Below are 22,122 nucleotides of genomic sequence, written 5' to 3'. Positions count from 1 at the left end.
GTCTTTCCTGTAGACTGTGGGAGATCCCACGCCTGAATGCTTGCCACTGATGGCTGAGAAGTTTACACTTCTCAAGACATTTACTGTAAACACAACCTTGTTTACTTTAAACTTGACTGTGGCTTACATTGTTTCTATTTTTCTATTTAAGCTATGAAAGCCAAGATGGGTTTGGTTTATAGTAATAATGCATTTGTTTTAAAATTTAATTTGCTGCAGGAGCTTTATTCACTCTCTTCATACTGAAGCTGCTGTGTGGCTTTTTAGTGTGTATTATCCACTTCTGTTTATCCAAACAACCTCAAGCTACTGTGGAAAATTTTACTGCAAAGAATATCATTTGGCTATTTTTGTCCATGAAGGATTCTGACAACAACTTGACCTTGGCTGTTGCCTGTCGTGCGGAGCTGATGGGGTCAAAGTTCAAAGAGAGAGTTTAAAGCACATCATTTCTGGTAACCTCAAGATGCCTTTGTCTTTGTTCTGTCCTTTTCCTTGCACCGTGACACTGACCTATCTGAACCTTATTTTTTTACATTTCAGCACAATTTATGAAGAAGTTTTTTCTATTAAAACAAGCATTTAAATATTCAATAGCACCGCACTGATATAACTGGGTGATCAAGGACGAGTTTGAGTTTGAAAAGGCGCATTACAAAACACTGTAATTCACCTTGGGTCTCTGTTTCAGTGAATGTAGTTGTGTTTCCACTCAGGGACTCAAGTGTTAACCATTAGCACAGAGATGCCATCTGCACACGCCCCCAGCACAAACCAACATTCTACAACAGGCTATTCTGGGCTGCAGCAGCAATGGACAGCTAACCCTGCTCTGGCTATAAAAGACATATTAGCATAATGACTTTTAACTTTTTAAATTTTGCTGCTCTGTTACACAACATTAAATTACATGCAAGTATATTATTTTCCTTACTGAGACAATATAATTAAATATTCATTCTGGAAAAATGTAAAAATAAATAAAAGTAGCGTGTCCTGGATTGACACAGCAGCATCAAGCATCTGTTTGTCTCCATAGGGCCAGCCTCCTTCTTTTTAAAATCTCTTTTTCACCACAAGACAGTCCCATTTTACGATTAAAGCTGTCCCACTGAGAAGGAGAACAAAGACTTTGGAGATGCACCCAGATATCTGCCCATATTTTCATTATTTAATGTGCAGTGGGGGTTTGGTCCATAAAACAATGGAGGTTTAGCAGTAATTTATCCTAATCAAATGTAACTATTCAGTGTACAGTTATTCAAGTTGCATTCTAATGTCACAGGAAGTTTCAGGCTGCAGAGGGTCAGCAGTATTGTAGCCCACTTCCTATTTTGGCCCTACAAGATGCCACTGTTGATAACGGAAGCTCAAAATGGACAAAATTAGGTCACTCTGTGTTAGAACATAAAACTTGCAGCCTGTAGTGACCTATGTACTTCTGACTGTTGGTGATATTAAGAGGTCCATATTTTCTGATCTATGTTACATTATAGTGCTGTTTCCTCGACAAAACCTGGAGTTTTGTTTTGTTTTATTCACACATGTTAAACACACAAACCCTAGGCTTTGTTCTTCTCCCATACACTCTGTTCCACTTGTGTTCTACACCTTAGAATCATATGGATAATTTCAGATCCGCAGTTTCCGATCTCTACTCCATAACAGTAAAAGGTAGAGTTTCTGTTCAATTTATTTTTAATTAGCTTTTATTACAGTAAAGTTGTGATTATTGACTGTATACTTTATTTTCTAATTTAACGTTTCCACAACAACTGTATACAGCAATATTATAAATATTTGACCAATCCCCCTCCTCCATATAATCTTTACCTGTCATTTTGTAAAAACTTTTCATCCACTTGTTATAATCATAGTTTACAGTTTTGTTCATTTGGGGACAGTTGAAGAAGGTGACATAATTGAAATGGTAATTGGGGAGTATTATATTTAACTGATCTAATGAAAACAGCTAATGGTGGCTTGCGCAGTGGCAGTAGCAGCCCTGGCTCAGTGGGATAGTATTGATTTAGCAGCTTCTCTCATTTGGTGTGTTGACAGAAAGCAAATACATACAGTGGAGTTAAATGACGGCCATTACATTTGGTTTAGTGATTGTGCACTTTCCTGTTTACCTGAAGGGCTATTACACTGCAGCTCTAATCACAGCATAGGCTTTTATTTGGACAAAGTAAATTAGTTTTGAACTGTTTATGTCCCTGTCATTCAACATTTGCGTGTCAAGATTATTTATTTATTTTTGTCTTGAGTGAATGTTGTCCATGCACCACTAGACCTGTCATGATTTTGAAGCCAGATATGTGGCCATACCAGCTGGTCAAAGCCTGATCTCATCAGATCTCAGATGCTAAGCCAGGCGGACCTGGGTAGTACTTGGATGGGACCAGGTGCCACAGTGGGGTGCCACTGACTAAAACTGTTGTTGTGTCCTTAGGCAAGACACTTGACCCACATTGCCTAGTAAGACAGTGTTGTGTGCGTGAGTGTTGGTGGTGGTCGGAGGGTCCGATGGCGCAAATAAGCAGCCTCACTTCCATCAGTCTGCCCCAGCTGTGGCTGCAATAGTAGCTTACCACTGTTGAGTGTGGAGTGAATGAACAATGAACTGTAAAGCCCTTTGGGTGTCTTGAAAGGCACTATATAAAATCCAATTAATAATTATTTAAAAATTAATATATTGCTAATCTCAGTAAACCAGTTTTAAATAGACTGGGCCTGAGCAGCATGACATAATGAATCCATAAAAGTTACTTATTTAACCCTCTTCTGTTCAAATCTTGTATTAAAACTAAAATAACCAGAATCACTCCATTATTGCAAAGAAAGTGTACATATGATACTGAGCCCCAACATGCGATATATTGTTCCAGTATAGTGATTATCGTAACAGCCCTTTGTACCACAGACTCATGCTTTGTTCCCCACATGATTTTTCATAACATTCTGTCACCTCTTTCATACTGCTGCTATTGCTCTATTGATATTGTTGCCTGTTTACTCTGTCTTATAGCTTTACATTTATCAGTATAACCCCACAGCTTTTCAACTTGTCTTGATATCCCCATGACATTAAAGGGGGCATATTGTGCAAAAACAACTTCATACATGTCTGAGTAATACTATAAAGATTTTAGATGCCCTTCCTTTGAAAATGCATTATATGTAGGCTATTATATGATTAGCATTCCCAAGCTGCAGTGAAACAGACCTGCAGACTATTGAATTATTTTTTTCCCTTGCTGTTTTTCTCTGTGTATTTTTGTTTGCGCAAACTACAAATGTGTTAAAAAAATAATAAAATAAACTCTTCAGCATTTTCTGCAGGTCTCAAATAATAAAAATACTTAACACTTTCACTTTGCATAGTGTTCTTATCTCTTTGAATATCAGACAATGATGAGATCTTTGCTGTTCATGTTACAGCCATCTCCTCAGTATCAGATAGTGCTGACTTCATTATGTTTCTAACCACACATAACAAAACAGTAAGCATACATTTCCATTTCTTAACAGGATATTCAGTGGTGAGGGGGTTTCTGTCACTGTAGCCGCTGTTAGCCCACACGCTACATACAGGAAGTAAAGGTATAGGAAATCAGAAGCACGCTGTGTTTATAAAAAGTGTCCTATTTGTGGCCTATAGCGAGTCATTCACCACTGAGGCTTAAATCAGCATGGAGACACTACTTTTTCTATTTCCTCAATTCAACTACATGGCCCCAAAGGAGGAAGCCTATTTCAAAACGCTTGGGCCACAAGAGTTTCTGCAGGCGACAATGAAGGAAGAGTGTAGCAGGTTAGTATTATTGTATTTTCTGTTTAGCTTTTTAAAAACTTTGGATACTTAGAAATACACTTGCAGTATTTGCCATTGTTTCAAAATCTCAAAACATCCATGATCAGTTTCAAAGAGTACTTGAACCTAAATGTCGCTGTATCATAGTGTATCAAAATATGTTATGACAACTGCAGCTGATGCTGAAATGTAAATGTTTTATAGTTTCATGAATGTTTATGACAATAGTGTTTAAAAATTTAGTTTGCACTGTGTATGTATGTATATTTTTTGTATCAGTTGGTGAAGACAGTGCTCAATATATTTTCTTGCAGACATAAAGACAAGGAGCGAAAAAGCAGACTCAGCCTTTTTCTCACCAAGTCCGGCTCTCATGAAAATGTCAGTCCTCATAAGAAAACCAATACACCATCCAGAAAGTAAGATCCATTCATTTTGTATAGTGTCTAGTATTTTATTCATATCTAACCTTGCTATACTTACGGGTTGCATTCATGAGTCAGCTCATACTTAAATAAAGATCTGGATTTGATATTGAAGTAAATGTCAGAACATTATAACTGTATGTTTAGACTAGAGTTGACCTTATCTCTCACTTTTTTTCCAGCATCTCAGCAGAATCCGCTTTGAAATGGAGTGACTGCTTTGAAGAAGTCATGAAGGACTCAGGTTAGATTAACGCAGAATATTTGTTGTGTCGAGATCATTTCTGTGCACTTGGCCGTTTAAATGATTTCCTTTAAAGATAAGATAAATTGTGCTCAAACGTTGTCTGGGTTTCACTTCATATTTTTATTTTTGCTGTTGCCGCGTGAGTAAGAGAGAAACTAGGCGACTTCCTCTTAGTCTACACGAGTTGCATTTAAGAGTTACTTTGAAAGACTGTCAGCTTCTGTGTCCTCGTTTAAGAAAAATACAGGGCTTGCAACAGGGACGGACTGGGACTGGGGAGGGGGGGATTAATTTGGGAGATTTAAGAATTAAACAGCAAATCAGATTCACACTAACCCTAACTGGTAAAATGTTGTGTTTGACTTCAAGATGTTTTTCATTGAACACTGAGAAACGAACCCAGTACAACTTTTGTAGTGGAGGGTCTGTCAAATGCTTTTCTCCATGGAGGTGTTATTGCTTTGCCTAGAATGTTTCACAATATGGTATTAAAACTTTCTATCATCGTGGAAACCAAGCCAGGCCATGTTACAGATCAGATCTTTGGAGCAGCAACCCTTTGCGCTGTCTGAATGCTTGTTTTTCTAGGCATCTTTGAGTTACAAAACTGTCTACAATTGAATAAATGTAAGGCAGATCTGACATATTGTGGAACATTCTAAGCAGAGCAATGACATGTCCATAGAAACAAGAACATGACAGACCCCCAACCAAAAAGTGCACCTTTAATGTATGTTTCTTTTGGCCTAACATTATCTGCGTATCCACAGGAAGGGGTAAATTGTATTTTCTTCTCACCATTTATCTGTGCACATTTTGAAAACATGTTATTCTGTTGCAGATGGAGTGGAAGTCTTCTCTGAGTTCCTCAGGTCAGAGTTCAGCGAGGAAAACATGGAGTTCTGGTTGGCGTGTGAGGATTACAAGACCATTGACTCAGAGACAAAGCTGCTCTCCAAAGCCAAATATATCTACACAGTATTTATCGAGTCAGACGCTCCAAAAGAGGTAAAGTGAATTTATTTCTTACATTGTAGTGTACATTTAATTTGCACTGCCCCTGTGCTGTGGCATTTTGCTGTTTTTGCAAGACACTTTCAGTTTCCTATATGTAGGCGCATGTGACCTTGTCTGTGGCTTGGTCTAAATGCTGATTTTGTTTAGTGATAGTTATTTGTCAAAGTTGCAACATTAATACCATCTTTGCAGCTACCTTTGACAATACTATCCACTTCTTAAATGGTGCACTATATAACTTTTCTATTGGAGGTCCGTCAAATGCTTTTCACCATGATGTTATTGCGCTGCCCGAAATGTTCCACAGTATGACATAAACAGCTTTACCGTACATTTATTCAGTTACAGGTCATTTTATAGCCCAAAAATTCTTAGAAAATCAGGCATTCTGACTGTGAGCGGGGTTGCCTCTCCACTGATCTGACCTGTAACTTGGTCTAGTTTGGTCTCCATGTGGATAGAAAGGTTTAACATTCCAGGCAAAGCAATATCCATGAAGAAAAGCATTTGATGGGCACTCACCAGAAAAGTTACACAATGCACCTTTAGGTATATGATAGCAATAGCACAGAGTCTTGAGGCTATATTTTTATTAGTCTAGTTTAGTCTAACAAAGAAAGATGACTGGCCAGATGTTTGTTTTGTTCTTGAATGTTTTGCTTCTAAATATGTATTTTAAGTGTTGTTTTTGATCACAATTATGTTTTATTTTGCTGAAGGCTTATTGATTATCCAATTTGTTTTCTTTTCTCCTTCAGGTAAACATTGACTACAGCACCAAAATGGCCATTGAGCGGAGCATATCTCAGCCCACGAAGAGCTGCTTTGACGCTGCTCAGAAGAAAGTGTACACCCTGATGCAAAATGACTCATACCCCAGATTTCTGCACTCTGACCTTTATCTGCATTTGACCCGGAGGAAGGGTCCTGGGGGTCCCATGTTCCGCCGGAGGTCACGGTCCTGTGTGTTCAATGAGAGAGGTGAGGCCACATCTGGATCCTCGGCCTGGTAGAATTATAAGTGTTTGTAACTGCAGGCTCTAAGTGGATTATCTCACTGTTCACATATGACCCACGAAGTGTATCAGAATACAGCCACTCTCCAGAGAAAAGCTAAGACACAGTAGAGAACTCAAAAGGTCACCAAAATGTCTACATCGGGGCTTTAATCTAATGTTAATATCAATCCCAACTTTCAGCTTTAAGTATAATGCTAACTACAGCATCAGTCGCCTCCCAGGGCTTATTATTGTTGATTTAACCAACAGAAAGTTAGAAAATCAAACAAACTTTCAGGCATGAAGCAGCTGTGTCATAAGCTCTTGAGAAAGCATTGGAGCCAATCTAAAATACATGTTCAATCATTTTTAAGGGTTCTGTTAGTATAATTGTAATGTTTAAAGGTGCACTGTGTAACTTTTCTGGTGGACTGTCTGTGCCTACCTGTTTTTCTCCCTAGCGATTATATTGCTTTGACTAGCACAAAGCAAGGCAAAGGAATAGCACAAGCCATGTTACTTGTCTGATCTATGGAGTGGTGGACCTGCTCATTCTATTGTTTGAATGCATGTTTTTCGATATATTTTTGAGCAATAACAACATAATAATGAAAGTAAATAAATGCCAAATATAAATGTTTAGGGCCATACTTAGGAACATTCCAAGCAAAGCAATAACTTCTCTATGGAGACAAGAAAGTAGCAAACCCTCTGTGGAAAAGTTACAAAGTTATTCTGTATTAACATCAAAATTTAACTCCATTTGCATTTGAATCAGACTTCTCCTCTCTCTTTATGTACTGTATTTATGGACCATCAAATGAACAGATAAGGTTATTGTATTGTTGCAGTCCTTTTTGTCTTTTTATTTCCTTTATGAAAAAACTAGCTGTTTTGTATTATTTAAATTATATTGTATGAAGTATCTTCTCCACAGCTTTGAATTGAACTGAACCATATAAACTGTTGTCATATTGTTGGGAATGCTTTTCATTGACAATTATATTACATTTCCTATAGAACATGTATGTATGTAAGTGTACAGTATTCCCTGCAGTAATAACATGCACATATATACTATTGCAGTGTGGTGTATAAACCATATAACTACTGCTTTGTGCTCAAACTAATTCTAATGAAGCTTTAGTGCCATTAATTAGCCTGAATCACTCACACTAAATGTGACAAACGAGGCTATCATTATTACACCAGGGGAAAATTGAGTTTGTAGTGCAGACCCCCTTTTCTCTTATTCACTAAAGTGTGCAGATTTTATGAACTCCCACTTCCCCTGCTGGAAAAATCTATTCATCATACTCTGCCTTCCTACGTACAATGCAGCCAAAGACCTATTGTAATGTGTTTATACAGTAGGCTCTGCTTTACCTCAACAGAGATCATTATCACTATGCGCATGTGATCTTAAAGCCCACATTACAGTCATTCTGCAAACACCTGCACTACAAACCTCACTGTTCGCAATATGAATCAATAAAGACCCCAGGCCCCAATGCAAAAGCAGTGATCTTTTGTGAACAAAGATATACATGCTCAACTTTGAAACAACTGTGAATGAAAATGTGTTGGCAGAATTTAAATACCTTTAATTGTATGTTTAAGATGATTTGCACAACCTCAGGGGGTAGAAACAAAGGAATTGGAAAGCAGATTGCCTGGGGAACTGTAAGGAATATTTAATCATATTTTTTTGTAATCAGAATCTTGCTGTTATAGAATTTGGATATTATGGTTTTAAATTGGACTGACAACACTGAAGTTCTGTGCAGTAAAATGAGGTATAGGCCACTATAGATGAAGAAAAGAAAAAGCCCACACAAAGCTTCGAAAGCTTTAAAAAGCTTTGAAGGATTTTGGTGAGAGAATGGCCCCTGAAGTAAAAACCCTTTGATTGGAGTCTGGGTGTACACTATATCTTCACCGTAGTAAGGCACTAGTGTTGATACGTCTCAGAGGGATCTTATTAGGGACCAATGGCACCACCCAGTGTTTAATGAAAGAACTTCAATTGGACAGCACAAAGTCACAAGATTTTTTTGAGAACGTGCTTAGTAAGGCACAATGAAAACAAATATTTCCCTTTTCTGAAATCAACTCTTTTTAGAATTACTGTCTAAGCAGAGAATCAAACATATTTAATACACAGTGACACATGACGGATGCTTCCTGGCTGCATCTTGACCAGCAGTGCCTTCTTTGAAAAACAAATTGTTCAGTGTGGTGTGTCCGTGCATGCAAAAGAGCGAACCTGGGTGTTTTCCATCACCTGTCGTCATTTACATCGTTGGCCTGCTCTTGAACATGAATGCAGTAAAAACTGGACTCTGAGCTTTATCCATAACTATGAAGTCTGGAAAAGACTTTATAAGCTCTGATAGTGTCTGAAAGTTCTATCCGCCAAAACCTCAAATCTGGCAACACTGTATCAGGACCAGAGTATGTCTTGTAGAAAGGACGTTATGAATCAAAAGAATTTAGCTGTGCTTTGAACTTTCATGGAGGCTCTCCTCATTGATTTTTATGCCTTGTGAATGCACGTGCCTGAAATAAATGCATAAAATAAAAATTTTATTCCAGTGTTATTTAAGACATGTCACTTTAATTTATCAAATGTGTCGTGTTTTCATTGAAATTGTTCATGTTTTATTGTCAGAGCTTTCTAACTATTTATGTGCTCTGGAAAAGAGACAAGAAATCCTTACCAACCTTACCAATGTTACCATTTCTTGAAGCAAACCATAAAGACAAGTTTGCTAAAAAAATTTAACCAAACCTTATTCAGCTATTTTAGAACAGGGACTAGTACGTTACGTTTACTGAGTGTCTGTTATACCAGTTGCTTACCCCAACCCCAGAACACAGCAAAAAAGTAGAGAAAAGAAGGTCCTGGGTTCAAGTTCCAACCTGCACTGAGACACTTGGTGTGGAGTTTGCATATTACTGTATCTATGTAGGTTTATCGTTCTTTCAAAAACACATAGCAACACTATAATAACAACTCAAGACTTCTTATGATCTATGTAAAGCAAGTTCACTATACCAAGAAAAGACTTTTCATTAAATACAGAAACTGAAAAAGAGAGACACCCGAACTTTCAAAGTGCTGTGTGCACTAGAACTTGTTCTTTGCTGCTTGTACAGCACTTTCTAAACCTTGTTTTTGAAAGTGCTTTACAAATAAAGATTTATAATAATAATAATAATAATAATAATAATAATAATAATAATAATAATATTATTATTATTATTATTATTATTATTATTATTATTATTATTATTATTATTATCATCATCATCATTATTATTATTATTATTACTACTGTGGGCCCACCGAGATGATTTATATTATTTGAGTTTGGTGCTACACCGCTACAAGCACCTTATGGTAACCAGGTGAGGGCAGAGGGTGCAGTAAGTACTTGGACCAGTCTTCAGATCTGGATTCAGCATTGTGGTTAGTTGACGTTGTGGCTTTACCGAGCTCAAGGGTTATATCCATTTCGAGTTGATGGGGGAAACCAGAGGAAACCCATCCAAACATGGTTAAACATGCAAAGTCCAAAGGCCACACCTGATCAGGTGTGGTCTTGATATGTTGAGAGAATCTGAAAAGGAGAGTGAATGTCTGTGTTGTTCTGCTCTATAATGGGCTATTAGGCAGGATGTGGCCTGCAGTAGGTCCAAAGAAGTTGGGGTATTGGTGTATAAACTTGAATTAGACCTCTTTACTGTTTATTAGATGAGGTCAGCTCAAATCACTGCACGCGTGTCTCTGGGTGTGTCAGGGTTGGGAGGATGCCCTGTCTCTGTAGCACCAGGTCTTTGCATACAAATTTCCATATATTCCATCGATGTTGGGGAGGGCCAGAGGGGCTCATTTAGATTTGCTCTGTCACTTGACTCTGACTCATTTCCAAACAATCACAACTCCATCTTCAGACTGGCGGGATCTTTTAGTCCTTCTCCCTTCGTAGAGGAACACGAAGATGGCAATAAAGTGAGTTTCTACATCTTTGATTATTGGGCCCTTTACCATTTTGAGCAGCCATGTGGAAATTCTCAAAGGAGTTCACTGTAAGTTAATATTGCACTATTTTATCAGTAAATGGAAGAAAATTACTCAAACAGACTATTAATACCATAATGTGATTGGCTTGGTTTACTTTTTCTTACGGTCTTGTTATGTTGAGGAACTGAGCTAGTGATACTACTGCTCTTTTCAAGGGTAGGTTGTGTTGCTTTCCCAAGGATCCACTTGAAGATGTTGAGAGTTGGAGTGAGTCAGTTGACAAAGTCTTGGGCTGTAAAGGTAAGAAATAAGCACGCCCTAACACAAACCATATATTAAAAACATGACTTTTCAAGACTATTGCGTTTGTTTCATAGCTGGACAGATAGCTTTCCAACAGTTTCTGAAATCGGAGTACAGCGAGGAGAATATACTGTTTTGGCTTGCATGTGAAGATTACAAAAAAATTAAATCAGCACCAGAAATGATATCCTCGGCCAACCGGATTTACTCAGAGTTTGTGCAGACAGAAGCGCCCCGACAGGTAAGATATTTACATAATGATATATATATTTTTAAAATCAGTAAAATTCATCATAATTGTTCTAATTTCAGATCAACATAGATTGGGGCACCAGGGAAAGCATAGGCAAAAACATCTCACAGCCCACCTTGAATTCATTCGACACAGCTCAGAAACTGGTGTACAGTCTGATGGCCCGGGATTGCTACCCACGCTTCCTCAAATCTGACATCTATCAGGGACTGCTGAGGAGAAATGAATCCAGGTGACTGTTTCAAACAAGAGCCGGCTAAATATTAACAGTCAGCATGAGTTTTCCTGTACTTCTGCCTTCGCCTATTCTGCTGTAGCACCCTTTTATTCCAGTGTGGATAACAGGTTTATGCCATACAACTCCATGTAGTGTGACTCAGTAGACAGACACCCAACACTTCAGTGGAATTTGTATGTTGTACTGTATAATTATTCCCCCTATACAGGATCATTTCTGTTTGTAAAGTATTATCTACACCTTTGATTGAAGACTATAACTATAACTTCTCTTATATCTCTGAAAAATTAATATTTTACAAATTATTAAATAAACGAGTGTATTGTTAAGCATGTATCATGTTGTCATTGTTGTCAATGTAACGCAGTGGGTGTGGTTCTTTTTGAATGTCATGCAAATAACTCTTGGATTTTGGGTTTAGTTTGTCCCATAAACCCTAGGGGGCAGCAGAGGTAATTCACTAGTCAAACATTGTTGGGAACAGTTAAATGGGCATGCAGAATTTGTTGTCCAGATTTCATAACCATGACTTACCTGTTTTCCCAGATATGTGGTACAAATCAAACATTGTTGTGCTGATAACAGTTGTAATGTTGATTTACAAAAACCTTGGACATGAGGACCAAGTTGGTTAAATGTTAGAATGTGGTGTTTTGGTTCACAGCACGATCACAAAGCAAAAAGAGCCTCACATTTGGGTTGCCAGTTCCATAAAATAAAATAAAGGTAAAATAGGTTTAAAATTAAAAGCAGTATCTATGATCTGAATCCTCAAGTGCAGTCAATCATTAATCAGTGCTAGTTCAGAATCTGAGTGGACTCTGGAGAACATAATAAAAAGTGTATATGTGTCATCTATATGCACTGGCATCTTAAGTATGGATGTGACTGTAGCTCCTTTTTAAAGTAGAGAAGAGCTCAGGTTATAAAGTAAAAAAGTACAGAAAGAGAAACCTGTTAAAATAGGAACTCGATCTAAAGGCCCAACAAAGGCACAACCTTAGTTTTTCCTCAAGCATAATTTTCCAAACTGGATTCAAAACATATACAGCAACTACATATTATTGTTATGTAACCCTATGGTTTATTCCCAGAAAAGGATGTCCAGATGGTATTTTCTTCTTCCAGCAGTTTCACTGTATTCAAATCTAGATGAGAGCAGAGACTCACATAGAGCATAATGTTTTATTCAAATGAGATTCAAAGTAATAAAACAGCCCTTACTTCCTTTTACATGATGTGCATGTCACTGCTGCCGACTGTACAGGTCATTTTGTGTTTGATTGGTTATTGCAAATACAGACGACTCTGCCACAACTTCCTCTGCTTTTGACAACGCACTACATTCACCTCTGTGTGGTTCAAACTGCTGCAGTGCCCCAGCGGTTATGAATGAAAACTACAGATGCTATTGAACGTGACTATGGCTCCTCAACTGCTGTTTAGAGGATTTATTTATTTATTTATTTATTTATTTATTTATTTATGTGATCAATTCTTATATCAATTGTCTTTTATGTTGTAGAAGAAAAGTTTGGAAGGTTATCATCATTAAAAACTTAATTTACCAAAGAGAGTGTCAACCATACATACGTACACACACACACACACACGCACATACATACATACATACAAACATACTCATGTTACTTTGTATTTAAAATATTTGGAAAATATAGTAGCAGATAGAAACTGTTGTAATTTCCTAAACTGGAAAATGTTGCTGCTAGTCTACTCTGTACTGAATCCACTATGCTTATCTAGAGCAGCTGTTTCCTGTACTTTTAAAGAAAGCTTAACTTACAATTTCACTGTTAAATAAAAAATAAGAAGTATTTAACATTGACAAAAACTCCACTGGCCCATTTGCATTTTGACATCTAAACAAATGTACAGCTGCATACGTCAGCACAACTTCCTCTTTTTCTGTGGTTAGCTTAAAATGATACCATGACACCGCATACCAACTTCATTTCAGTTTCTGCATATTTAAGTTCCATTACTGCCACAGATAGACATTTGGTGTTGGGCAGACCACTGAAGCCATGTCCAGCTCCAGTCCGGTTTGGGGGACACAGATTTTGAACAGAAAGATAAAGAAAGCCAGGTAATATTTTTTGTATGAATTAACGGGTGATGTTTATGTTACCTTGTTTGCTTCCTGAAGTTCTGAGACAGGCCTCTGCTCTGACAGAGTTTGAATCTAAGCTTGAAATGATTGTGCCTGCACTCTTCTCTTTCCACTGTAGTGTAATTATTTATATTTTTTATTTCTGATATATGTTTTCATTGTTATTTGAAATATAGCTTTAATTTACTGTTTTGATTTTCTGTAAAACTACTTTGGGTACAAACTATGCTTTGTAACACTTACAAAATTATCAACTAAAATTTACTTCACAAATTCTATATTAGGGATAATTCAGGCTTAGTAACTACTTAATTAATAGCGTAACCAATCCCGGGCCCTTAATGAAGTAGTTAAGTAAAACTAAGTCATTCTTAATGAAATAATGAAAATGTGTTTGTTATTATAAAGTATTGCTCTACAAGTTTAAAGCTTTATTAAACCTGTTCCAGGCTTTGTTTTGAGGATCTGTCCCAGTGGTCACATTCACTAGAAAAACTTCTAGCATCCAAATGTAAGTTAATCTTATACAAAGTGACTGCACAACACATTCAAATGATTTATGACCAAAACCAGTGCTTTCTGTTACCTAGATGGGCTAAAGATCTTCCAAGCCTTCCTAAAGTCTGAGTACAGCGACGAAAATATTGAGTTTTGGTTGGTGTGTGAGGACTATAAAAAAATAAAATCATCTTACAGGATGTCATCCCGAGCAAGAAAGATCTTCAAGCGCTACATTCAAGTTGAAGCTCCAAAAGAGGTACTAATATCACTCATCTATATTAATGACCAGTTCATGTGTGTGTTCACTTTTAATACATTACTGTTTCGTCTTCATTTTCCTTACAGATCAACATTGACCAGAAAACACGAGAGACAATATGCAAAAATATTGCAGAGCCCCTAACCACCTGTTTTGACGAAGCACAGAAAATAGTATTTGGTTTAATGGAAAAGGACTCATACCCACGCTTCCTCAGGTCAAGCCTTTACAGAGCTCTCATTGAACCTGCATAACTGTCAGTGAAGTGAAATGAGGACAATAATGTAAATACTGCACAAAGGGAAAATCTATGGAACTTTTTAGCATAAAAAAGTCACCTGTGTAAATATCTAAACTGACTTGGAGTTTTGGCCAAAATGTGAAGCAACATTTGCACAATATTTGCATTTTCATATTGTGATTAGGCAGGTGTTTGTTTACAGAGGAAATGTGAACATGGTTATGTTGTGTTCTTGCTAAGCTAAATGCATTAAACAGTTAGGATTGAAATGAAAACATTACTTTCAGAGAGGGTATTACACAAACAATCAAGAAGTTGGTGAATGTTTTATTGGTCGTTTTCCGATTTTAGAAAGAAAGATGATATCATACTCTTAGATGGGGCGAGAGCCAGCTGACCCTATTGATTAGCCTATATGATAATTTAATTACAAATGTCCAAAATGTAAATTCAGTTTTGCAGAAGAATTTATTGCACAGCTTTCTTTTTTAAGGCAACTGTTACTTTGTTCAAAATATGTTAAAGAGCAAGCATATTGTTGTTGGTTAGTGGTCATGTTATTTTGTCATGACTAGTGAATCACCCATGCTTTAGCAGCGTACACATAAAACATTGATACGTTTTTTCTGAGCAGAGAGACCACAGAGCTTATAGAGCCAAACATGTGTGCATCACCTGTTACACTGATAAAAACTGAGACTGATACACTGAAGAAGGTCTAGAGCTGGAGTTTAAAACTGTGACCAGTCATCACAGTCTGACCCCAAACTCACTCAAGTCCAAATGCTCAAAGTAATGGATTTAACCACCCCTGAGGAACCATACAAAACATAATAGCTCTCTAGATCAATAACCTACAGCAAGGGACCATCAAATGAAGTCTTAACTCTTTAACCCTATGTCCAGTCAATAATCATATCATTTTTGCATTGTCTTCCTATGACCTTTTTGTATATAGCTGAGATTTTATATTTTATTACTTATTTTTCTATTTTATTTTGACTTGTACATATACATTTACATAATTATGTCTTATTTGACACCTGTCTCTCACTATCTTTTTGCTACTTATTTAGAATTTATTAAATTTATTATTTACAATTTACATGTTTTCTCTTTGTTATTATATTATATTATGATGTGAGCTACTGTGTCCAAATAATTTCCCCCTTTTCCCGTCTTTGACAACAGTGTAATTTGTTCTTTAGGTTACACTCTTAAACCCAATCAAAAAGGACCAAACACAGCTTGCACAAAAATAAAATGAACAGAATATGCTTTATTTGAGCATTCAGACTTGGCCACCTCTTGTAGCCTTCTCTTGAATTGAATTTTCAATGATTTCATTTGGTTTGTGCCTTATTTACACAGACAAATGTGATGGCACTAAATGAAGACTATAGGCTATTTGCGTTTTCTTTTATTCTCTCTCCTAGATTGCATTACATCTACAGTCCACAGTTTTTCCATTCACTTTGGCATATACAGCAAGAAATATCATTTTAAGTTCATATGGGGAAAAGATGGATTCATTGTATTTTTGACTTTTGGAGTCAGCAGAATGCTCTGGTAAAACATCATAAACTATAAAAGTAATTTATTGTCACTATAATTCACCAATTAGCAAAGGAAAGTTATATCCTTAGACTGTATTGTTTTACATCCTCGAATCATGAGCGAACGCCTTGTTAAATACTGTCATCTAGAGGAGAAGCAGAGTAGAGCACCACACCAGCCCTGTATCCCAACATGCACTGCGCCTCTGCCTCTGCTGACCAGTGACCACCGTCCGGGAGGAGGCCTTTCTCATTTAACTTCATTGTTTTCTCCGGTGGTATTTAGGTAAGTTATTGTTGTTGTTGTTGTTGTTTTTTAATGCGTTATTATTTTAAAAACCAACCCGCCGTCAGTATTATTCGTTTACGTGTAAACTGGTACTTTAGTGTAACTTAGTTGGATCTTAAATCCTTCTTCAAGTATGCAAACAAATAGCTTGGATTTCTTTACGCCACATAATTCCATAATTCCATTCCATTGAGAAAACATATTTGTGATATTAATTCTTCAGGGTAAGAGTCTATAAAACTACCAAATCATCTATATCATAGCCAACTAGTTGGCAGCAAACTCGGTCAAGCTAGCACTGATTTGATTCGTGATGTGGCCATGGGGAAATCATTTTGCAGACCGCTCATTTCACTTGAGCTGAGATGAGTTTGTGGCATGTGCATCATCGATGCCTCTAATCCGCTCAACTATTTCTGTCACTGTATAAAGCTAACCGCAAGTGGTTGCAAATGCCTCGATACACTCAGTCATGGTCTATGTTTTAAAGGTCCTATATAACACCAAACTGATGCTTGTGAGCTTTAAACCATGTTAAAATGTGCTCAAAAACATACCCGGAATTCTATTTGAGTTTGAGTAATCCTTTATTAGTATGTCTACATCTCCAAAGTTTAAAATGCGCTTTTCCACCTTGTGATCTCATGATATCACGTCGTTGTTTTCAACTTAACAGCTTTTGTTCAGTATAGATGGACAATACCAGGGGTACAATTATCCTAAAGATTCTAGTGGAGGTGTATGGTGTTTAAAACACAGTGGAGCACTTTCTGTATTACCACAAGACATCACAAGACTGGGCCAGAGTGTTTTCCATTTAAGAGAAGAACACAGCCTAAATATGCAGGGTCTGTGTGTTAAACATGTACATGAAACAAAACAATACTTTGGATGTATGTATGTACGTACGTACGTATGTATTTATTTTGAAGAAAAAAAATTAAGAACAACAAATTACACAAAAGAAACAAGTAGTCCTATGGTTTACTGTAAAAGCAATGCATTCATTAGTCTCTTTGTGCATGTAGGCTTTCAAGTCCATCATGAATACATACATATTACATAAGATATCACACACATCATGTACATTAATTTGATCATAATGTACTATGATGATGATACATGATACATAATGTAACTAATAAAATCTATGTCAGGTATCAAAATGTATATGTCCTTGTCTGTCTGTCTGTCTCTATATTGCGTTTTATTATTTATTTTATTTATTATTGATATCTACGTACATTTCATATCTATGTGTGTGGTATGTGTGTGTGTTTTAGGCTTTTAACTGCAGTTCTTGGGAAACCCAATTTTGATCCCCCTGTGTAATGTCTGTTACATGGTGGAGTTGACAATAAATTTCACTTTACCTTTATCTTATCTTTAGATTTGCAATGGAGAAGACCAACCACAATGTGAAGGCCCACCCATGGGAGGTGGACGACAAGGCCCGACTCTGCCGGTTTCTGTGTTATGGATCAGAGGGGGATATTTACACAGCTAGAGAGGAGGTGCAGGTGAGCAGGGAAAGTGCAGAGGCTCTACTGGCTCTGCTGGAGGATGGCAAAGGAGCTGAGGTGGTGGAGATCATCGCCAGGTACAGTCAGGAGGGGAGAATTGTCTCTATGGGTCCTTGTCTTTTTGCACTGGCAGTGTGCACACAACACTCTGATGTAAAGACGAGGCAGGCCGCATTCAAAGCATTAAAGGAAGTTTGCCAGGATCCTGTGTATTTGTTTGAGTTCATGCAATATAAGAAGGAACTTAAGGACACAAAAAGTGGAATTTGGGGGCGTGCCCTTAGAAAAGCTGTCTCTAACTGGTATAATGAACAAAATCCTATGAATCTGGCAGCATCCGTTGCAAGATGTAAACAACAAAATGGCTGGTCTCATCAGGATCTCCTTAAGCTGTCCCATACCAAACCAGCAAATGATGGTTAGTGTCCAGGTTATTCTACAGCAAATGTTTCTAAACACTTTTACTGCTTTCTGTAACTTTTTCTTGACATGTGACATGTTTTCAGGCGTTGCATTGGTTTGCAAATATATAATGAAAGGGTGGAAAGAAGTTAAAGCTGAATATGCTGACAGAGAGAATCCTGAGGAGGTGCTGGAAGTCCTGTCCTATCTGGAAATGGTGGAGAAAGTCAAGCACAGCAGTGATGAGACAGAAGTCATCACTATGATAGAGGAGCATGCATTAGAGAGGGAACAGCTGCTGACCCACCATTTAAAGTCCAAACATGTAAGTGTAAAAATGTATCTATATTTTTGGTTTCTGCATTCCTTCCAGTTGGTGCAAATGCTAATGATACACTTTGATGGGACAAATGGGATAGTATCATAGACCGTATGTATGAGTGGACGTAGCTAACACACTAGCAGCCGCATGCCAAATAGGAAGTTCGCCAGGAGGCTCTTCCGGCACCTCCTGACCCTGACTCTAATTGACTTACATTAGGATCTTGTCGCCGCTCTCTCTGTAACTGCTGCAGTGAGCCTCGTAATTTTTTTAAATGTTCGTACTAACTCACTCTACATGATCCTAGAATTTTTTTTTCTGCTATTTTGTCCCTCAAAAAAATCCTAATCATAAAATAGAGCCTGGCTCCAGATTCTCTGCGTTAGCATTGCAAGACTCATTTGAGCGGCGCTGAGCGCTATGGGTGACGCCACACTTCTTTTATACAGTCTATGGATAAAATATGATATAGACATACAAGCATTGGTATAGATATGTTTTTGTATTTGTATATTACGACTGTGCTCTAAAAGGGGGGAGCAAGGGGGCAGTCCCTTAACTTACTTGCTTGAACCAAGCGTGAGATCCTGTGCAGGAGTCTTCTTAACTGTTTTCAGCTAAGTGCCTCTCCTATGTACCTGTTGCCCAGTCAGGTGCACAGAATCTATACAGAAACAAGTATTTAATTATATATTAAAAACAACTTTTCTGTTTCAGTTTAGCTTTTTTTAATTTATGTTTAATTTACAGTAGGTGTTATTTTCTCCTTTGGTCACAGGTATGGAAAGCTTTGTTGAAGGAGATGCCTCTTCAGTCATTGATGAAACGTTTAGGAAAAATGACAGCAAAAAGAATTCTTGAGCCAGGAAGCTCTGAAACACAGGCAGTTTGTGACCGTATCCAGTCTGACGCAGTCCTTAAAAAAGTAAGGCCTGTTATGTTTTTTTATAATTGCATTTATTAGATATACAATAGTACAAGTAGTTGTGCTTCAGTATTCACTTGTACTTAAGCAAAGTGGAATTAGAAGTAATGAAGCTAATTGTAGTTGCCCTAAAAGGCTCTGACCTGTACTATAAACCTGATGGAAATGTGTTATGTTTTTCTTAATATATGTTTGCCCAACAGGCCCGAATCCATCCTTTCAGTATCCTTGTGGCTTTAGAAAATTATAAAAAAGGACAAGGCTATCAAGGTAAAACAAAATGGGAAATAGACAGCAACATTGTCCATGCCATGGACTCTGCATTTTATAAAAGTTTTACGGTACATGTTTTTGATTATACAGTAATGGAGAATTGGACATTTTTATTGTAACAACAGTGTTCAAACTGTGTTATTATTTTCAGTATTTGGAACCTTTGGATAAGAACTTTGTGATTGCTGTGGATATTAGCACGTCCTTGAGCAGTATTGTCCCAGGGACATCTGTGAGCACTGCTGTAGCTGCAGCTGCAATTACCATGGTACAAACTTTTTTTGTTATGCGATGTACTGTTTTTATTTCTTTTACTTTTTAAGCCCATAGTCACTTCTGTTTCAAAGATTAATGTGTGCATATTTTATTGCTCTACATCAGTACAGGACAAAAAAAAAGTAAAAAAAAAAATAAAATGCACCTTTTTCCCCCAAGGTTTTTGCATCAACAGAGGCAAATACACAGGTTCTGGCCTACTCTGGTGGATCCCTGATACCATGCTCTGTGGCAGCAGGCATGACACTAGAGCAAGTAACAGCTGAACTAGTAAAGGTAAAACATCAAGTTATTGATCAAGTTAATAAATGCATGAAATACTTGGAGTTTGACTTACATAATTGAAATGTTTCAGACCCCAAGTGAGAGTACAGACTGCACCCTCCCAATGGCCTGGGCCACAGAACTCAAAAAAGCTGTTGATGTTTTTATTATATTGACCAACAACCCAATTTGGGCTTTTAGGGCTAGCCCAGTGGAAGCTCTAACAAAGTACAGACAAGTATGTTATTTCCCATTCTCCTGTGTCAGTAATTTAGTCCAGCTCTGGTCTTAGCCCAGGTCTATACTATGTAAAACTTATCTTCTAGGCCTGCTTTTTTTCTACATAATTCCTATTAGTCCTAATTCCTAATTAGTTGTACAGAATAATTTCTCAAATTTAGCATATCACAACTAGATTCAACTCAAGACAACTTTGAAAAACAGTACACTAACTTTTTCCTTTTCTTGTTCCTGAAAATAGAAAATGGGGACCTTCTCAAAGTTTGTGATGTGTGGGCTAACATCCATTGGACATGCTGTTACTGATACGCCTGACCGTGGTGTCCTCAGCATCTGTGGATTTGACCTTGGTGCAATAACACTAATTCGGAACATGGCCCAGGGTTTCATTTAGCACTTGTCGTCATTTAGAGAAAAAAATGGACCAAAGTGGCCCTTTTAAATGTATGGGTAACTCAGTAGGCTGTATTTACTCATTTAATCAATAATATTACATTAATAAATAAAGGTTTCCAGCGGGCTGGACCACTACTGAAATGTAGTTTCAATGTTTTTTCTAACAGGAAATGTGTTCTCAAACTCAATTGAGAGTTTCAGCTTGAAATGTGCGAATATGAATGTATCAGTACTTTTGCTCAATGCCAAACTGTAGGTATTGATACTCTAGCTAGCAGAATAGTTAGACACTTTTTGCAATAAAGAATGCACTTCAAAACCCTACTAAATGTCCTCAATTGGCTTGAGCAGTTCCAAAAAAATGTATCATACAAACAAGTACAAATGGTGTTGGTATTTTATTTTTTTCTGTGTATTGGTCTTGGCATTAGCTTTGGCAACAGCACTGGCCCAAAGCATGGTCAATCCCTGGCCAAACATTTTTTGTAGTGGTGACAGAGTGGCGATATAGCAATCTTATAGTTTTTTTTTTCTTTTTTCTGTATTTGTAGTATGAATATGACAGTTGATATATGGTGTGTTAGGTCAATCAACAGAACTGGTCAGAAATGTAGGCTACTATCTACTAAATGTACAGCGTTGTTTTGCTGCATCAAAACTAATCTGCATTTGCATCTATAGATATAGTTCAACAGTGTCATGCTTTTAAAAATTTTATGGTTTTCTTTATTTCTCCTGAATACCATCGGCCAAATGTCTTTATAGCAGTACTTTGCTGTTGTTTATACAATCTATCCATTTCACAATTTTCAAAAATTGGTTTTAAGCCTGAACTTATTTGCATACAAGATTTATTTTTTTTCTCTCAACATTGCTTTGTTACCTTGTAATCTACATTTTGGCATGTGTGCGTTGTCATTGACTATGCATTGATTGAGAGCTACTGGTTTGTTTGTTTGTTTGTTTGTTTTTTAAACAAACTTTTCACATCAAGTAAAGTAGCCTATCACCAGGGTTAGTCTCTCTTTGATGTCGATATTTAATGTATTACCAATGTATAGGCTACATGAAATTTAAGCAATTCATCTAAAATAAGTTTAAAGTGCCAGAGAATCCTCAGTATACAGGCCAGTTTGAAAACACTTGTATAAGAATCGTGTGTTGGCATTAAGTTAATAAAGCCATTACTTTTCTCATTA

The 22,122-nt window shown here is 37.1% G+C and overlaps 4 protein-coding genes across 6 annotated transcripts; all 4 read left to right on the top strand.

Annotated features, from left to right (window-relative positions):
* Nucleotides 1–3,583: 3,583 nt before the first annotated feature.
* rgs18 (regulator of G protein signaling 18) lies at nucleotides 3,584–8,022 on the top strand. Its single transcript, XM_020939483.2, has 5 exons — nucleotides 3,584–3,817; nucleotides 4,132–4,236; nucleotides 4,425–4,486; nucleotides 5,331–5,497; nucleotides 6,265–8,022. Exons 1-5 carry the CDS (start codon nucleotides 3,696–3,698, stop codon nucleotides 6,517–6,519), a joined length of 711 nt encoding a protein of 236 aa, XP_020795142.1. The 5' UTR covers nucleotides 3,584–3,695; the 3' UTR covers nucleotides 6,520–8,022.
* A 1,819-nt stretch (nucleotides 8,023–9,841) lies between these two features.
* rgs1 (regulator of G protein signaling 1) lies at nucleotides 9,842–11,628 on the top strand. Of its 3 annotated transcripts, none has more exons than XM_055151818.1 (4): nucleotides 9,842–10,519; nucleotides 10,747–10,831; nucleotides 10,909–11,075; nucleotides 11,147–11,628. In XM_055151818.1, the coding sequence occupies exons 1-4, from the start codon at nucleotides 10,262–10,264 to the stop codon at nucleotides 11,321–11,323; spliced, it is 687 nt and encodes a 228-aa protein (XP_055007793.1). In that variant the 5' UTR covers nucleotides 9,842–10,261; the 3' UTR covers nucleotides 11,324–11,628. The 3 variants fall into 3 exon arrangements, with proteins under 3 accessions (XP_055007793.1, XP_055007794.1, XP_020795212.1); XM_055151819.1 differs by having other exon boundaries at nucleotides 10,394–10,596; XM_020939553.2 differs by having other exon boundaries at nucleotides 10,458–10,519; nucleotides 10,752–10,831.
* A 1,625-nt stretch (nucleotides 11,629–13,253) lies between these two features.
* LOC110173440 (regulator of G-protein signaling 13-like) lies at nucleotides 13,254–15,562 on the top strand. Its single transcript, XM_020939438.2, has 4 exons — nucleotides 13,254–13,432; nucleotides 13,906–13,967; nucleotides 14,047–14,213; nucleotides 14,303–15,562. Exons 1-4 carry the CDS (start codon nucleotides 13,371–13,373, stop codon nucleotides 14,468–14,470), a joined length of 459 nt encoding a protein of 152 aa, XP_020795097.1. The 5' UTR covers nucleotides 13,254–13,370; the 3' UTR covers nucleotides 14,471–15,562.
* Nucleotides 15,563–16,168: 606 nt separating this feature from the next.
* On the top strand, nucleotides 16,169–21,058 carry ro60 (Ro60, Y RNA binding protein). Its single transcript, XM_020939437.2, has 9 exons — nucleotides 16,169–16,299; nucleotides 17,693–18,243; nucleotides 18,332–18,552; nucleotides 19,328–19,474; nucleotides 19,678–19,815; nucleotides 19,899–20,015; nucleotides 20,183–20,299; nucleotides 20,379–20,525; nucleotides 20,769–21,058. Exons 2-9 carry the CDS (start codon nucleotides 17,700–17,702, stop codon nucleotides 20,919–20,921), a joined length of 1,584 nt encoding a protein of 527 aa, XP_020795096.2. The 5' UTR covers nucleotides 16,169–16,299; nucleotides 17,693–17,699; the 3' UTR covers nucleotides 20,922–21,058.
* Nucleotides 21,059–22,122: the final 1,064 nt, after the last annotated feature.

This window comes from Boleophthalmus pectinirostris, unplaced genomic scaffold (assembly GCF_026225935.1).
Source record: "Boleophthalmus pectinirostris isolate CB_2022bp ecotype Guang Dong unplaced genomic scaffold, ASM2622593v1 HiC_scaffold_16, whole genome shotgun sequence".
In the NCBI taxonomy this organism is placed as follows: Eukaryota; Metazoa; Chordata; class Actinopteri; order Gobiiformes; family Gobiidae; genus Boleophthalmus; species Boleophthalmus pectinirostris.
Note: the sequence above shows the minus strand (reverse complement) of the source record. Positions and strands in the feature narration are given on the sequence as shown.

What these genes read in the sequence shown, in the direction of transcription:
- rgs1 (XM_055151818.1), top strand. Translation starts at nt 10,262, where the DNA reads ATGAGGTCAGCTCAAATCACTGCACGCGTGTCTCTGGGTGTGTCAGGG. An exon ending in AACACGAAGATGGCAATAAA is followed by an intron (nt 10,520 to 10,746) that starts GTGAGTTTCTAC and finishes GCTCTTTTCAAG; the next exon opens with GGTAGGTTGTGTTGCTTTCC. An exon ending in AGACAGAAGCGCCCCGACAG is followed by an intron (nt 11,076 to 11,146) that starts GTAAGATATTTA and finishes TTCTAATTTCAG; the next exon opens with ATCAACATAGATTGGGGCAC.
- ro60 (XM_020939437.2), top strand. Translation starts at nt 17,700, where the DNA reads ATGGAGAAGACCAACCACAATGTGAAGGCCCACCCATGGGAGGTGGAC. An exon ending in ACCATTTAAAGTCCAAACAT is followed by an intron (nt 18,553 to 19,327) that starts GTAAGTGTAAAA and finishes CTTTGGTCACAG; the next exon opens with GTATGGAAAGCTTTGTTGAA. An exon ending in CTGCAGCTGCAATTACCATG is followed by an intron (nt 20,016 to 20,182) that starts GTACAAACTTTT and finishes TTTTCCCCCAAG; the next exon opens with GTTTTTGCATCAACAGAGGC.
- LOC110173440 (XM_020939438.2), top strand. Translation starts at nt 13,371, where the DNA reads ATGTCCAGCTCCAGTCCGGTTTGGGGGACACAGATTTTGAACAGAAAG. An exon ending in AGAAAGATAAAGAAAGCCAG is followed by an intron (nt 13,433 to 13,905) that starts GTAATATTTTTT and finishes AACCTGTTCCAG; the next exon opens with GCTTTGTTTTGAGGATCTGT. An exon ending in AAAACTTCTAGCATCCAAAT is followed by an intron (nt 13,968 to 14,046) that starts GTAAGTTAATCT and finishes TCTGTTACCTAG; the next exon opens with ATGGGCTAAAGATCTTCCAA.
- rgs18 (XM_020939483.2), top strand. Translation starts at nt 3,696, where the DNA reads ATGGAGACACTACTTTTTCTATTTCCTCAATTCAACTACATGGCCCCA. An exon ending in ATGAAGGAAGAGTGTAGCAG is followed by an intron (nt 3,818 to 4,131) that starts GTTAGTATTATT and finishes ATTTTCTTGCAG; the next exon opens with ACATAAAGACAAGGAGCGAA. An exon ending in AGTCAGACGCTCCAAAAGAG is followed by an intron (nt 5,498 to 6,264) that starts GTAAAGTGAATT and finishes TTTCTCCTTCAG; the next exon opens with GTAAACATTGACTACAGCAC.